At 41.0% G+C, this 15513-nt stretch overlaps 1 protein-coding gene across 1 annotated transcript; it reads left to right on the top strand.

The window, feature by feature from the left end:
- Positions 1-6601: 6601 nt before the first annotated feature.
- On the top strand, positions 6602-9708 carry CCN2 (cellular communication network factor 2). Its single transcript, XM_045865554.3, has 5 exons — positions 6602-6884; positions 6994-7216; positions 7375-7626; positions 7767-7978; positions 8364-9708. Exons 1-5 carry the CDS (start codon positions 6813-6815, stop codon positions 8658-8660), a joined length of 1056 nt encoding a protein of 351 aa, XP_045721510.1. The 5' UTR covers positions 6602-6812; the 3' UTR covers positions 8661-9708.
- Positions 9709-15513: the final 5805 nt, after the last annotated feature.

Raw genomic sequence — 15513 nt, 5'->3', positions numbered from 1 at the left:
ATGCAGATCATAATCATTATCTTTCTACTTCATGCTTATCTCAGACCACAGCATGATACGGACTCTGCCAATTAGCCCATAGTGTTTTTATTTTATATGTGTACTTTAGGATGTTTCTACGGTGTGTACTTTAAGAGTCTAAGAAAATTGGAGTAACTACCTTAAGAACATGCAGCATTCAGAGATCACTGTATCGAGAATGTGACAAAAAGAAGCAGTAGAGTTTGGAAGAAGAGTCAAGGGTGTTCCCTTCACAAGAACTGAATTCAAATTTACATGTCCCCTCTCCACCTCTGACCAAGCTTGTGTTACATCACATAGCCTTCCTGGACCTCGATTTTCTCACCTGCAAAGTGGGGAGAATAATACCTCACAGAGTTGCTAGGAAGCTCAAGTGACACAGTGTATGTGAGAAGGTTTTTAAATTTAAAATCTCTACATAAACAGAAGGTGATACAGCCATACAGGGCATCCATTTCAGGCACCCAGACAAAGCTCTGAGTAGCATTCTTGTTAAATTGATCTGACAAAATCGGCATTGTACATTCCACTGTCAAATTAAACAATGCATTAGTTCACTTTTACTCCAAATCTGATGATGTCAAGAGCTTAGAATGTGCTTTTCTTCATTTGTGGTGTAAGCTCTCACTTAGAAGGTAAGACACTTTTTCAGAAAGCTTTATCCATGTGTTCAGATTTTCATATATGATTCCCAAAGGCATAGTTGTTTAAAAATTCACACATAGGAAAACATCTTAGAAACTCTTTGGACAATTTGAACAACTTAGTATTCAGCATTCTAGAATTACTGGCTACCAGTTTCCATTTAATTTGAAAACTTGCTTGTCGATATCATGGTGCCACAGTTCACATTTCAAAATGAAATGAAAAAGTCAATTCAAATATACGTAGAGTGTAAAAATGTCTGTGGCATTATGTTAAGCAAAACAATACCATCTTGGTTTCTGAGAAACAAATAATCTAAAGAAAACATCATGGACACAGGCACTAATAACTGTTTGGTTCTTTCTTTAATATTTACACACTGTACTCTTACCTAAGGATTAGTGGTAGCTTTTATGTTTTCACTGAAGAAAGGACTATTTGGATCTCCTTTCCCCCATGGAAAAAAAAAATGGAATGAAAATGATAAAATGGAAATGAAGGGATCAGATGCCATCATGTGACTAAAATAAGCTGAGTGTAGAATTTCTTTTTATGTATCCTGAAAACTATGATTAAAAGAAAAACATTGTGATATTTCTCCCATACAGATGACATGCAAGAGCATAAGACAAATAAAAAAAGTTTCCTTTGTGAAGTATCTCTGTCAATTCTGAGCATCTAATCTGAAAAATAAAGAAGTAGGATTTGATTTTGTGTAAGCTCTTAACAAAGATCTAACACTTTAAAATCCTTGCAAAACTGAATGGTGTTATAAAGTCAGACTGTGATGGGCTTTTAAAATCAAGGCTGAGTTGGGCTTAGTCTTAAAGGCAAGGAAGAACCAGTGAAAAACAGAAGAAATTGGTAAATTTAAAATCTTAATACATTATGTAAAAGTACTTTCATAAATATGGTGTCCTGGGGCTGAAAAATAACCTTGAGCAAGCGGGAAATTTGGGCTCTGAGAGGACTGGTACCTTCCCTGAGCTTATATGGCAGGTATAAGATGACAGGTACGGAGCTCATATCTCCAGCCTTCTAGCCAGTCCTCTGGCCCTACCCAATGGTTTTTGAATGTACTCCAGGGAGAGACGCCTGGCTGGCTCGGTTGGAAGAGCATGTGACTCATGATCTCGGGGTTGTGAGTTCGAGCACCATGCTGGGTGTAGAGGTTACTTATATAAATAAATAATTAGAAAAAAAGAAAACACATATCCAGGAAGCCCTGAAGTTGTGAGAAGGGGCTCAGGCTTGTTGGTAGGAGGTGGGAATACATTTCAAAGGGTGAGCTGATGGGGCCTGTCTTAGTTTGCCCCACCTCCCTATACCTCAGCAGAATCTCTAGAGACACATTTACATCACATGTCAATTTTACACTTGTCCTTTCAAAAATTTATCCTTTCCCTTTCTCCCATTCTTTGAAATAGTTATCTGGTCTGAATGCTCTGTTCTTCCTAAACCTATTGATTTGGTTTCCCCAAATTACACATTTGAAAGAAAGGTTACCTCCCTTCTTTTTCATTCTCTCTTACCACCTCAAGTATCACCAAAGAGACTCTGCCCATTTGGGCTGATAAAACTAAGGGCTGTAAAGACTTGGGGTTGCTAAACTAGTAAATTCGAGTCGCTAATATGTCAGGAAAAGTATTGGAGACCCATCTCTACCCGTAGTAGCATCCACGTTCTCCGGCACCATCTCAGATTAATGCGAGCAGACTAGAGGCAGCACAGGATTTTAATTAAACTAATAACGTAAGTGAGACAAGTAGTAAACTGAAGAAAATGTCATTAAAAAAAAAATTCCTTTCCTTTCTCACTCTAACCTTCAACTGCATCTACAAGCAAGTAAATGAACAGGCAAACATAAACAGAGACCGCATGGAACAGCCTTGACTACCTTCTGGACCAACACCTTTGCATCAGAAAATATCCCAAGAAAGCCCGAGAACTAATTACAAGGAGGAAAGAGCAGGGAGGAAATGAATGTAATTTAGATAGTAAACATCCGCACTTCTTTCCCACTTCTGAACTCCCAGGGAGTACGCCCTCCCTTTAACCTTCATCTTAAGCAAATATAAGGCAATGCAAACCAAGCCAGGGTCTCTGAAGCTTTTAGGATAATATTTATAACGATTTTTCCAAAAGCTGTCTGGCATATCATTTTTTGGAGTGGAATTCATTGACCTGATTGAATTTGAGGTGTGCTAGAAATATCCGAAGCCCACTCCCAACCCACCATAACAACAAACTGCTCCCTGTCCAGATGCCCTTATACGGCCAGACTTCCTATAAATCTGACAGCTCAGTGTATGCATTGCGTATGGGTCTTGGCACTGAGTCACATTCCTCCGGTATGTTTCCCTGGGAGCTCTGATTTCCGCTTTGAGGGCTGGCACAGACTCCTACTTGCTCTTATAAGAAAATGTCTATGACTGAAAGTTGAAAATGTGCAAGATTCCTTCTTTAAGTACACAAACACTCCAAAGTCTGGCCACTTTCCTGTCGTCCTGCCAGGTTTTCTCTATGTCTGATACCTGATCAAATAACCTTTTTTTAGGGGGGAAAAAACAACAAAAAACATAAGAGAAGGAATGTAGTACATCCACAGCTGAACATCTTACAAGACTTAACCAAACGACCTGCACAAGTGATGCCTGAGTAGACACACACATACCTTATATAGCTCTGTAAACAGGACTCAGTGGCCAACTTCATGAATTCCTCATTTAAAAAAAAAAAAAAAGCCCTCTAAAAAAGCATTTGCTAGATAAACACTTGCTTACAAGACAAAATTAGTGCATCTTAGCCATTTTGCACACAAATTCAAAGACCTTTCTCTCCCAGTTCTAACCTGCCGTCAGTCAAAAGGGTTGGGTAAGTCAGAGTTGGACAAAGTTATAAGAAGCCACTATTTCCACTTTACCGCCCAGGTGCACACAAACATTTGCTGAGTCATTTATAATAGTGCAAGAATTCAGATCCCATGGCATGAGTTAAGGATGGAGCGTCAGCCTTTCCCTTTGAATTTCCTGGCACTTGATGGTCCCCATAACACAATATAAACATACTTTTGAGTCTGTGAATATCTTGGGTGTCTTCTCATTCTCTTTCTTTGCGTGTGTGTCTCTCCGTGTCTCTGTCTCTCTCTTTCTGTCACTTTCTTAATAATGATCTTTCATTTTAAACTCTTCAAAGGAATTTTGATCACAAAGCCTCAACCTAACCTTCTAATGCACAACATTATTTTTCTATTCTGAGATTCCATGTTCTATATATTTCAGTATATTTTCTCTTAGCCAATATTAAAATCATCCATTTGGAGCCTAACTATGGACTTTTTTGAGACTTCAAGGGACCATGTGAATTTTATAGTAAAACCAAATTCTTTTTATAATATGTTTTGTTATTTTTAACAACCCAGCAGAATGGTAGTATCCATGCTACATTTGTGGAGAAAAAGAAAATCAAGAAAGATGGCGGGGCAGGGGGCGGGGAGACATCAACTCCTAAGATTTCAATCCAGTTAATCATCATTAAATCCTGGGAAATAAAACATTCTCATTATCATCATTCTAATAATGTCAACTTAGAAATATGGCTCTTCCTTCCCTAAGATTTGTGAATGGCAGTTCTAAGAATATAAACCAGGTCACCTAACTGTAAGCCAGTCCAGCAATTTATCCCTTCCATGAATGAAAGTCTCCACTCTGCTGTACGTGAGGCCATTGGTGGTGGCTCTCAGACTCTCCAGGGCATTCAAAAATTCTCAACCATTCTCCCATCTACCTCACCCCTGCAAGCCACAAGAGATCACCACCGAACCCACATCCCACCTTAGGTGAGGCTCCAGCTTCACATCCCTACCCTTCCCCATCTACCACACCTTCCCAACCATTAGTGGTAGACATAATTCGGGGTTTAGGTCTTAAAAGATTTCACTGTGGCTTCCCACATATTTTGGACTTTTAAAATCATCCACGAGGGAAGAAAAAGTTGGGGGCCAAGTTGCCTTTAATACACATGTAGCTATTAACATAACTTGGAATGTTCTGTCTTTAAATAGGAACTTTTAGGCCTCTTCTCTTTGAGGAATGCTTGGAAAGAACACTAAATAACAATGTTGAAAATTCTTCCTGAGCTTCAGAGCCCCCCTCCTTGCTGGCCACTTATGCTGTGGATAGGCAACTACACTGTACCACATGGGCACGGGCTTGGGGAGGTCATTGTGTACGGATGATGTGGTTGATGCTGAAGCTGGAGTGGTTCTTTTCTTCTTGGCTCTTTTTCAATACAGCGAATTGAAACATAAAAATGCCGCCAGTTTAAACAGGCTGTTTTCAAATTATAAATCCGTAGTGTTGCTTCTGAATGCTCATCTTTGCATCATAAACAGGTGTCTTTATCTTAAACCTATTTAGTGAAATATCAACAACTGAAATGAATTTACTTACTGGTAACACCAGTGTCAAATGATGTGGCAACACAACAGAAAAAAAAAAAATGCCAGGGCCCTGAAATCACTCTTTTTACATAAAATGGTAACTGGAATTATTAACAACAACAACAACAACAACAAAAAGCAGTTAAACAATAGATTCTAGATGAAGGCATGCTAAATTAAGGCTTTAGTGAAGTTAACTAGCAATATTAAGATATGGAAATGTGCTTAGACTTTATTGGCCATATTTGACTTCTGTGCACAAGCAGAGAAAATAAAACCTGTTGTTTCCTTGACCTGATCTTACTCCACTAGGCTGCAGGCTCCTTGGATATTAAGAAGTCACAATTACTATTCATAGAAGTGTGGAGAGTTGTTACTAAACTATATTATTCACGGACACTCTTAGTTTATAACCAGAAATAATAGGGTACACTGTTCTTGTTATATTATCAGATTTTTTACTGCAAGACAAACCAAGTCCAATCCACATTCGAAGATTATAGGTTTTAGTATAAAAAAAAATCACTCATTTCTCAAAGACCCAAACTGTATTTAGAACACCCCAAGTAAACCCCAAGCTTCTTGCTGGCTCTCCTGTCTGGTTCCCCTCTCTTCCCAACACCCAGAACCTCTACCTGCTCAACACATAATCATTTGCTCTGATATAACAACAGACCCACTTTTCTGGAAATACTTACGCGCATTCATCTCTTTTTTCCCTCCCTATACCCCCAACAATAAAACTGTTACATATATTAAGAGAACACAAAGCAAGAGTGCTGGAAATCTCCCCCAGAAAACTGCATCCATAGTCTTGACCTCTGGCTTTGTTCTCTTTCTTGCCCCTCAATAGGCATCCAAACTGTTATCTCAAGTGAGAAAAGATCAAATTCCTACATCTCCAATATGGAATGTAGACTTTGCAGGTAGGCTTCTTGGGGATTTTAGCTGGTCAAAAGCAACTAACTCCTTTTCAGCTCTCTGAAGAGTGTCAAAGGCAGACAGCCTCTCAAAATATTATAAAAATAATAAAAAGGAGACCCTTCCGAATTTTTTAGGGATCCCTGCTGTTAGCCTCTTTGGCTACCTACCTCCTAAAAAGCATTTATGTCAGTGGGTAGAGCGGGAACAGCTATTAGAAACAGAAGGGAGTGGTATAAAAAAATAATAGTAATTGCTGATGTGTTCTTCAGTGATATAAATCAGGAGTGGTGCGAAGAAGCAAGGGTTTTCGAAAAAAATCCTATTTGGTGCTGGAAATACTGAGCCTTTTTTTTTTTTTTTTTTTTTTTTTGGTTAGCTGGAGTGTGCCAGCTTTTTCAGACGGGAGGAATGCTGAGTGTCAAGGGGTCAGGATCAATCCGGTGTGAGTTGATGAGGCAGGAAGGTGGGGAGGAATGCGAGGAATGTCCCTGTTTGTGTAGGACTCCATTCAGCTCATTGGCGAGCCGGGGCCGCCCGGAGCGTATAAAAGCCGCGGGCCGCCCGCCTCAGCCTCACACAACAACTCTTCCGGCGGAGAGGAGGCAGCCAGCGCAACTCCAGCCCCGCGACCGCCCGCCTCTCCCCACCCCGACGGCAGCCGCCCGGCCGACAGCTCCCAGACCTCAGCTCGGAGCGCCCAGGCACCCGCCTCCGGCCCGAGCCCGCGACCCAGCGCCCGGACCGCCGCCGCCCGCCGTCCGCCCCGCCCGCAGCGCCCACCATGTCCGCCGCCGGCCTGGGCCTGGGCCCCGTTCGCTGCGCCTTCGTGCTCCTGTTCGCCCTCTGCGGCCGGGTAAGCCCAGAGCCGCGCGGCGGCCGGCGCCGGGGGAGGGCGTGCGGGCGGGGCGGGGCCCAGGGCGCCGAGCGGCGTGCGCCCGCTGACCGCCCCCTCCCCCCCGCAGCCCGCCGCCGGCCAGGACTGCGGCGGCCCGTGCCAGTGTGCGGCCGCGCCGGCGCCCAGGTGCCCGGCCGGCGTCAGCCTCGTGCCGGACGGCTGCGGCTGCTGCCGCGTGTGCGCCAAGCAACTGGGCGAGCTGTGCACCGAGCGCGACCCCTGCGACCCGCACAAGGGCCTCTTCTGCGACTTCGGCTCTCCGGCCAACCGCAAGATCGGCGTGTGCACCGGTAAGAGCTGCGGCCCGCCTCCGGGCCCTAGTGTCCCGGCCGCCGCCGCCCCCCCTCCCCGCCGGGGCCCTGCTCCCCGCGCATCCCCGACTCGCCTGCTGCTACCGATGCCTGACCCTTGCATCCCCCCGCCCCCTTGTTCCCTTCCTCTCCTTCAGCTAAAGATGGTGCCCCCTGCGTCTTCGGAGGAACGGTGTACCGGAGCGGAGAGTCCTTCCAGAGCAGCTGCAAGTACCAGTGCACTTGCCTGGACGGGGCGGTGGGCTGCGTGCCCCTGTGCAGCATGGACGTCCGCCTGCCCAGCCCTGACTGCCCCTTCCCGCGGAGGGTCAAGCTGCCCGGGAAATGCTGCGAGGAGTGGGTGTGCGACAAGCCCAAGGACCACACTGTGGTTGGCCCTGCCCTTGCCGGTGAGTTGAATCGGCCTCAAAGTCAGTGTTGTGATCCTGCCCCCCCCCCCCCCGGGGGCTGACTCCTAACTTTGCCAAGGGAAGAGGGAAATGTCTTATCCTGGCGTCTTACCTTGTGTTTGTGTGCCCTGCTCTCACAGCTTACCGACTGGAAGACACGTTTGGCCCAGACCCAACCATGATCCGGGCCAACTGCCTGGTCCAGACCACAGAGTGGAGTGCCTGTTCCAAGACCTGTGGGATGGGCATCTCCACCCGGGTTACCAATGACAACGCCTTCTGCAGGCTGGAGAAGCAGAGCCGCCTCTGCATGGTCAGGCCTTGCGAAGCTGACCTGGAAGAGAACATCAAGGTACATTTTCTGCTCCTATTAACTAATTTTCCTGGAATCATAATGGATAGGATCAAAGTTGGGTCTCACCGCCCTGGTTATTATAGACCTTTTATCTCCAAAAATATCTAACCATCGAGCTGTTTTGCTGGAATGAGATGTTGTGTAATAGGAACCCCCAGCTTTCCACTATGAAATTCTCCACCCTGTTAGTTAATTCAAGACATTCCAAGAGAGGCTATGTCTATTTTTGGGAAACTGGCAAATGAGACTCAAACTTCCTCTCCTCAAAATATAAACAAAAGTCAGACAACTTAAGACTAAAACACACAGAGCTTGAAGAAAGCCACTCCCCTTACTAGGGTCATTGATTTTTTTTTTTTCCTTTCGGCTTTGTCTTCCTTAGAAGGGCAAAAAGTGCATCCGTACCCCCAAAATCACCAAGCCGGTCAAGTTTGAACTTTCTGGCTGTACCAGCATGAAGACCTACCGTGCTAAGTTCTGTGGCGTGTGCACGGATGGTCGGTGCTGCACCCCACACAGAACCACCACTCTTCCTGTGGAGTTCAAGTGCCCCGACGGGGAGGTCATGAAGAAGAATATGATGTTCATCAAGACCTGTGCCTGCCATTACAACTGTCCCGGAGACAATGACATCTTTGAGTCCCTGTACTACAGGAAGATGTATGGAGACATGGCGTAAAGCCAGGGAGTGTGAGAGACATTAACTCATTAGGCTATAACTTGAACTGATTCACATCTCATTTTTGTGTAAACATGATTTCAGTAGTGCAAGTTATTTAAATCTGTTTTTCTAACTGGGGGGAAGAAAAAGTCCCACCAAATTCAAAATATTGTGCCATGTGACCTTCAAATAGTCTATCAACCCAGACACTGGTTTGAAGAAAGTTAAGACTTGACAGCGGACTACATTAGCACATAGCACCAGAATGTATACTGAGGTGTGGCTTTGGGAGCAGTGGGAGGGCACCTGCAGAAACGATTGTCATCTTAAAGTAGCATGTGCCTGCTCTTTGGAGTGTAATTGAAAAGGAAAACTTTGGCATGCTCACTGACCTTCAGCGACAGCTAGGATGCGCGTTCTCCAGGCTTCCTGAGGCTGGGTCAAGTTCTTCTTTAAGTCAGAACAGCAGATTCCGCTCTGACATTCTGATTTGAATGATACTGTTCAGGAATCAGAATCCTGTCTATTAGACTGGACAGCTTGTGGCAAGCGAATTTGCCTGTAACAAGCCAGAATTTTTTTTTTATTGATACTGTAAATATTGTGTGTGTATATATATATATATTTGTACAGTTATCTAAGTTAATTTAAAGTTGTTTGTGCCTTTTCGTTTATGTTTTTAATGCTTTGATATTTCAAATGTTAGCCTCAATTCTGAACACCATAGGTAGGACGTAAAGCTTGTCTGATAATTCAAAGCATGAAATGGATATTCAAATGGAAATTCTGCTCATCAAAACAGATTGTTTACTGAATATGAGGCAGTGATGTCCTTGGAAGTCTGATCTGTCAGTTTGAAATGTGGTAGCCTCACTATTAATGAACAAATGGCCTTTATGAAAACGCGAGTGGCTCTGTATAGCTGATCAGTTTTTCCACCTGGAAGCATTTGTTTCTACTTTGACTATGACTGTTTTTTGGACAGTTTACTTGTTGAGAATGTGACCAAAAGTTACATGTTTGCACCTTTCTAGTTGAAAATAAAGTATATATTTTTTCTATAAAATGTGTGGCTATTCACTTACTCTTCTAAATATTTGAGTTTTCTTGAGTATATAGGGGAAGCTTTTATTTGTCTTAAAACAATTCATCTATAATTTTTTAAATCTCTTATATATACTGATAAATTGGTTAATCAGTTCAATAGAATTTTACATAAACCTATTTCACACTGAATCAAGTGTCACAAACTTGCAGGCATACATAGTGTGTGTGTGTATATATATATATATGTATATATATACATAGTATATGCGTGTGTGTGTGTGTATACAGAGTACACAGGCATTTTTTGTTACCTTCACAGTACTTTATAGACATTTAAATTCAATTTACTTTGGATAACTAGTCAAACCCCTATTGGTTACACTTGGTCTTGTTTACATTTAATACCCCTGGCCATTGCAGGCATTTAATTTACAACCTTTCACATCACAAACTAGTCTATGTGCCTTATACATAGGAAAGGTTTTAACTATTTTTTGAGTTTGTATGCTCTACTATAGATCTATTTCTGAACTTTAATAATTTCACTGCTAAGTCTGCGAAGTATAAAATCTGCATTTAAATGGAACCATTTGATAAGTTGCATTTTTGTATAATTCTGTTTTCAGTTGCCATGATAACCAATCACAAATAGATGATGGCCTAAGTAGAAAAGGGGCATAATTTCTATTAACATTAGTAGAAATTTGTCTTAAAAGCAACATCTCCATTGCCCTAAGCTTTGGACTATCAGCTTTCAAGATCAATAGCTTACCAAGTAGTTGGTACGTGACAAAATGAAATTGTTCAGGAAGCCTGGAAATGATACTGGACCTAGCCAGGCCTCTTCCAAAAAGTCAACTGAAGTAAGTGGCAAACAAAAATATTCCAAAGACAACTGAAAGCACAGTTTTCTCCAGATCAGTATAGCTGTGGATTGGGGGGGGGTGGGGGTTGCAGACAAACTAACCCATCACAGGGTGATTAGCAATGTTGTAGTGCCCATGTCATTCCAAGAGACGAAAATAAAGACTAGTTCTACAAATAGTGTCCATGCCATAAACCAAAGGGAAAACTTCCCGTGTTCAAAATGTGCAAAGTATTTCTGGCCAAAACACTGGACTTGTAGGCTACACCCACATTCGTATATAGCAACACTGTCGGCAGCTGAACGCCACTTCCCCAAATAAACCCACATGTACACACACAGATGCGCGTGCACACACACACACACACACACACTGGCTAGTCCACATGTTCTTTCTGTCAATATACTTCTAGATGCAAAGATGAAGGGCCATGGTAAGTGAGCCTGAGTGTTCTATATATTTTTTTAAGATTTTATTTATTTATTTGAGAGAGAGAGAACACAAGCAGAGGGACAGGCGGAGGGAGAGGGAGAAGCAGACTCCCGGCTGAGCTGGGACCCCGACACTATGGGGCTCAATCCCAGGACCCTGAGATCATGGCCCAAGCCAAAGGCAGATGCTCAACCGACTAAGCCACCCAGCCACCCGAGCCTGAGTGTTTTAAAAGAATTTGAGAATTCTGGGAAGATAGAAGTAGTAACAGAAGCATAGATTTTAGATTTTTCAATTTTCCACATAAAAACAGAGTAACTATATTGCAACATCAAAATCCCATGGACAATATTTACAACAAAATTAGGTGGCAAGGCATCCCTTTAATCCTGAAACGTTAGGGGGAGAAAATCATCAACCGCCACAAGATGTGCACTGTGTCAGCATATGTGTGGGAACAAAGAGATGCAACAGGATATCTGATACTTCTGAGAAGAGAGCTCCAAAGCAGCCAACAGTGAAGTGTGGGAGACCAATTTGAGGGTAGGGGTTCTGCCCAGTCAAATAAATCTTACAAACCAGAGTTCTCTCCCACGGGAGCATTCCATGCTCGTGGGAATGGAATCAAAATTGAGCAGATCAGAGACAACAAAGACATTGAAAGAGAAGGTCTAAGTAAAAATGAGGAGAGAAACAAAGGTTCAAAGTCTGAGGAAGTAAAGCTGCCATATTTATAAAATCACAGGAAAACAATAAAAGAGGGATGTCTGTGAAGTTCGAAAAGCTGTCTAAACCAAGCGTCCTTACAGAACAAAGTTCAAGAAAACTAATTTCACATAAAAAAATAGGAAAATGAAACTATCAAAGCCAAATCCCATACATTATATGAAAATAATAAAGGGCAGAATAAATCCTTACAGATAATAAGAGCATGTCAGAAATACATGCCCAGAAAACACATCAAAACTGTATCATTTCAAAAGAACATTAAAAGAATGAGAGTAGACATAAATGATAAAAAGGAAACAACTAATGACATAAAACAGCAACATCATGTCAGAGTTAGTAAAACTTAGAAATATGTTGATAAAACTCAGGAAGGAATTGGAAATAAAAAAAAATATCAAACAAGAAGGAACACAGGAGTGAATAAATACCACAGATAATTCTTTAAGAGGAATAGATGGTTAGGAGGAGGAGGGAAATTTTTTAAATAAAAAAAAAAAGAATGAAAGTGTTTCAAGAAAAATTGATATATATTGTAGATAAACAAAGAAGATCTAACATATGGATAGTAGGAGTTCCTGGAGAAGACAACAAAAGCTATAGGTCAAGAAGACTTGACTGAAATAAAAAGTGATTTGAAAGCACATATTGAAAGAGCGTGCCATGTACCTAATAAAACCCACCAACACCAAGATATATTCTAGTAAAATTTCTGAAATGTAAAGAAAAAGGGAAAATCATCAGAACATCTAGGCAAAGAGAACATGAATCTTTTAAGTAAAAGGAAATTAACTCATCATCAGACTTTTTGACAGCAACACTTTCTTTCTTTCTTTCTTTCTTTCTTTCTTTATTTAAGCAATGCTTTATACCAAAAAATTGGATTAACATTTAGGATACTCAAAGAAAGAAAATGTGAATTAAAGAAATTTTATCCTCCAGAACTGACATTCAAGACAGACAAATTGACAAAAACATGCAAGAATTGGGGTGCCTGGGTGGCTCATTTGGTTAAACAGCCAACTCTTGGTTTCAGCTCAGTTCATGATCTCAGGGTTGTGAGATCGAGCCACGCATCTGGGCATGGAACCTGCTTGGGAGTCTTTCTCTCCCTCTCCCTCTGCCCCTTCCCTGACCATTCTCTCTCTTTCTAAAAAAATAAATAAGTAAAATAAAATACAAATAAAACATGTAAGAATTTACAACATTTTGTTCCTGTGGGCCCTTTCTGAAAAACCCTATTAGAGAAAAAGCTCAGACAACAAAAATATCTCAGAGATACTAATATAAAAACTAATATAAAAACATCAAATATAGCTTATTTTGAGGGCTAAGATTCAATGAAGGTTAAAGAGGAGAACACATTGTGTACAGGGCTATACAGCATGTTTTGACAGCATAGAATGCAGCCACATAGGGTGGGGGAGAATGGACATAGTGGACACCTCCCCCCAAATATTTAACTGCTTTTATTGGTGGTGGTGGTATTGTTATTCAGAGACTGTTGGGTGTATAATATGGGACAAAGCAAGCGAGCCATTATGGATATTCTAATTCTATCACTAGTGTTGGTGAGTACTGGGATTCCTAGTGAGGAAGTCACAAAATACAGATATCATATAAAAGTGGTTAGGTTAAATTCCGTATTTCTTAATTTGAACTAGAAATATCAGCATAAACTTATGATGTATTTTATCTCCTAACACACACACACAAACACACACACACACACACACATTTTTTTCCTACATCCACTCCCTGAAAAGACTGAGATATAACGACAGCTCAAGAGGAATAAGCATTCCTAGGCCACTATCGTGCTCTTGAAATACTATTTTCCACTAAAAGAAATTAAGGCTTCTTGGAGAATGGCTTATTCCAGGTCTAGCACAAGGAATGTGTAAGATAAATACATTTCATCAGGGATTATCTTTTCATATTGGATAAAAATGAAGCTAAAAAGGACAGTTAAGACCATGTCAAAAAGGTACAGGAGGCAAATTTAAAAGACTCCTATTAAAGATGGGGCAATTTAGGGCGCCTGGGTGGCTCAGATGGTTAAGCGTCTGCCTTCGCCTCAGGTCATGATCCCAGTGTCCTGGGATCGAGCCCTGCATCGGGCTCCCTGCTCAGCGGGGAGCCTGCTTCTCCCTCTGCCCCCCTCTCTCTCTCTCTCTCTGTGACTCTCATGAATAAATAAATAAAACCTTTAAAAAAAAAAAGATGGGGCAATTTGGGGCACCTGGGTGGCTCAGTTGGTTAAGCGTCTGCCTTTGGCTCAGGTCATGATCCCGGGATCCTGGGATCGAGTCCCGCATTGGGCTCCCTGCTCAGCGGGGAAGCTTCTTCTCCCTCTACCCCTCCGCCCTGCTTGTGATCTCTCTCTCTCTCTCAAATAAATAAATAAAATCTTAAAAAAAAATAAAATAAAGATGGGGCAATTTGAGTGGCTGTAAGGATAAGAATTGCAGTACATTAAGATCATCAACTATCCTTAAATTTTTAGTTCATTCTGATAGTTAAAGAAAAACACCTAATTGGTGAACTGAGAATGACAGAGAATCTATTCATTATACACAAGCTCTCTGATGATTTAAGTATCAGACTTTTGGTACTCTACACATTTCACAGTGCTCAGAAGCGCTCAGCCCAATCTGTACCAACCCCAGACGTAATTCCAAGATGACTTTTAAAAGAAATAAATCTCTTAATTTATGGTGATCATCTCATGATGGTTAGTTTAAAGTAATTTTATATTCTTTTAAAATAATCTGTATTTTTCCAAATTCTCAGACATGAACACACATGATTTTATAATCAGAAAAAGATTTTTTAAATCTTTCAAAAAAATAAAATAAATCTTTCATCTCCTTACTAAATCATAGCAGAGAATGTAACAACATGTGTTTAAAGTTTTCATGATTTGGGATTTAATGAACTGTTCACGATATATAAATAAATAAATGGCTTAGCTATTCAAGCCACTATTCCTTAATTAGCTGTGTTCCTAGGAGCATGTGCAACACGCATGTAACCTCTAGAGAATCCACATATATTCATACATATCAGTGTATTTTCATACCTCATTCTCCCATGCCACAAATAAAATCATGGAAGATTTTTCTTCATAAGTTTTTAATAACTATTCTTTACCTCACGAATCATAGTGATTATATATAGACTGTTGCTAAGACTAAGAATAAACAGTGTAAAATATATCCTTAAAATACTAAATCAGATTCCAAATCCAAATACAGGATCCAAAGAAATAGACATGAAGACCCATCTTTGATATCAGATGTTTAAAGATAGTGAAAAAAGAGGAAGAAATGTCAAGTTAGTAAGAAATATTATTGATTAATTAGAATTTACATGTCAAGAACACAAAGCATATCATGACTTGCATTAGTTCAACAAATGCTAACAGTTTTTGTCAGCACAGTGAACGTATGTAATTCAGACCAATATAATAACTGGAAAACTGTATGTCAGTATCTACTAGAGCCAAATATATAACTACCTATGACACAGTAAACTTTCACTCTTAGATATAAATCCAAGAGAAATGAACAAAATGCATAAACAAAATTCTCAAAGCAGTTCTATCCATCCCAAAGCTGAAAACAACCCAAATGTATATCAACAGGAAGATGGATACAATGTAGAATATTCATACAGTGGAATAATATACATCAGTAAAAAAAGAACCACTGACATTATGCCGAATGAAAGAAGCCAAATACAAAAGTCTGTATACTGTATGATTTCATCTATATGACACTGAAGAATAGGGAACACTA

Source organism: Mirounga angustirostris, unplaced genomic scaffold, assembly GCF_029215605.1.
Source record: "Mirounga angustirostris isolate CCGP_5_RB_7025 unplaced genomic scaffold, mMirAng1.0.hap1 SCAF_8, whole genome shotgun sequence".
NCBI lineage: Eukaryota > Metazoa > Chordata > Mammalia > Carnivora > Phocidae > Mirounga > Mirounga angustirostris.
The sequence above is the reverse complement of the archived record's forward strand: the minus strand, read 5'-3'. Positions and strand labels throughout refer to the sequence as shown.

Excerpts from the sequence above, each read along its gene's own strand:
- CCN2 (XM_045865554.3), top strand. The coding sequence starts at position 6,813 with ATGTCCGCCGCCGGCCTGGGCCTGGGCCCCGTTCGCTGCGCCTTCGTG. Across the intron at positions 6,885-6,993 it reads TGTTCGCCCTCTGCGGCCGG|CCCGCCGCCGGCCAGGACTG; the intron begins GTAAGCCCAGAG and ends TCCCCCCCGCAG. Across the intron at positions 7,627-7,766 it reads GGTTGGCCCTGCCCTTGCCG|CTTACCGACTGGAAGACACG; the intron begins GTGAGTTGAATC and ends CTGCTCTCACAG.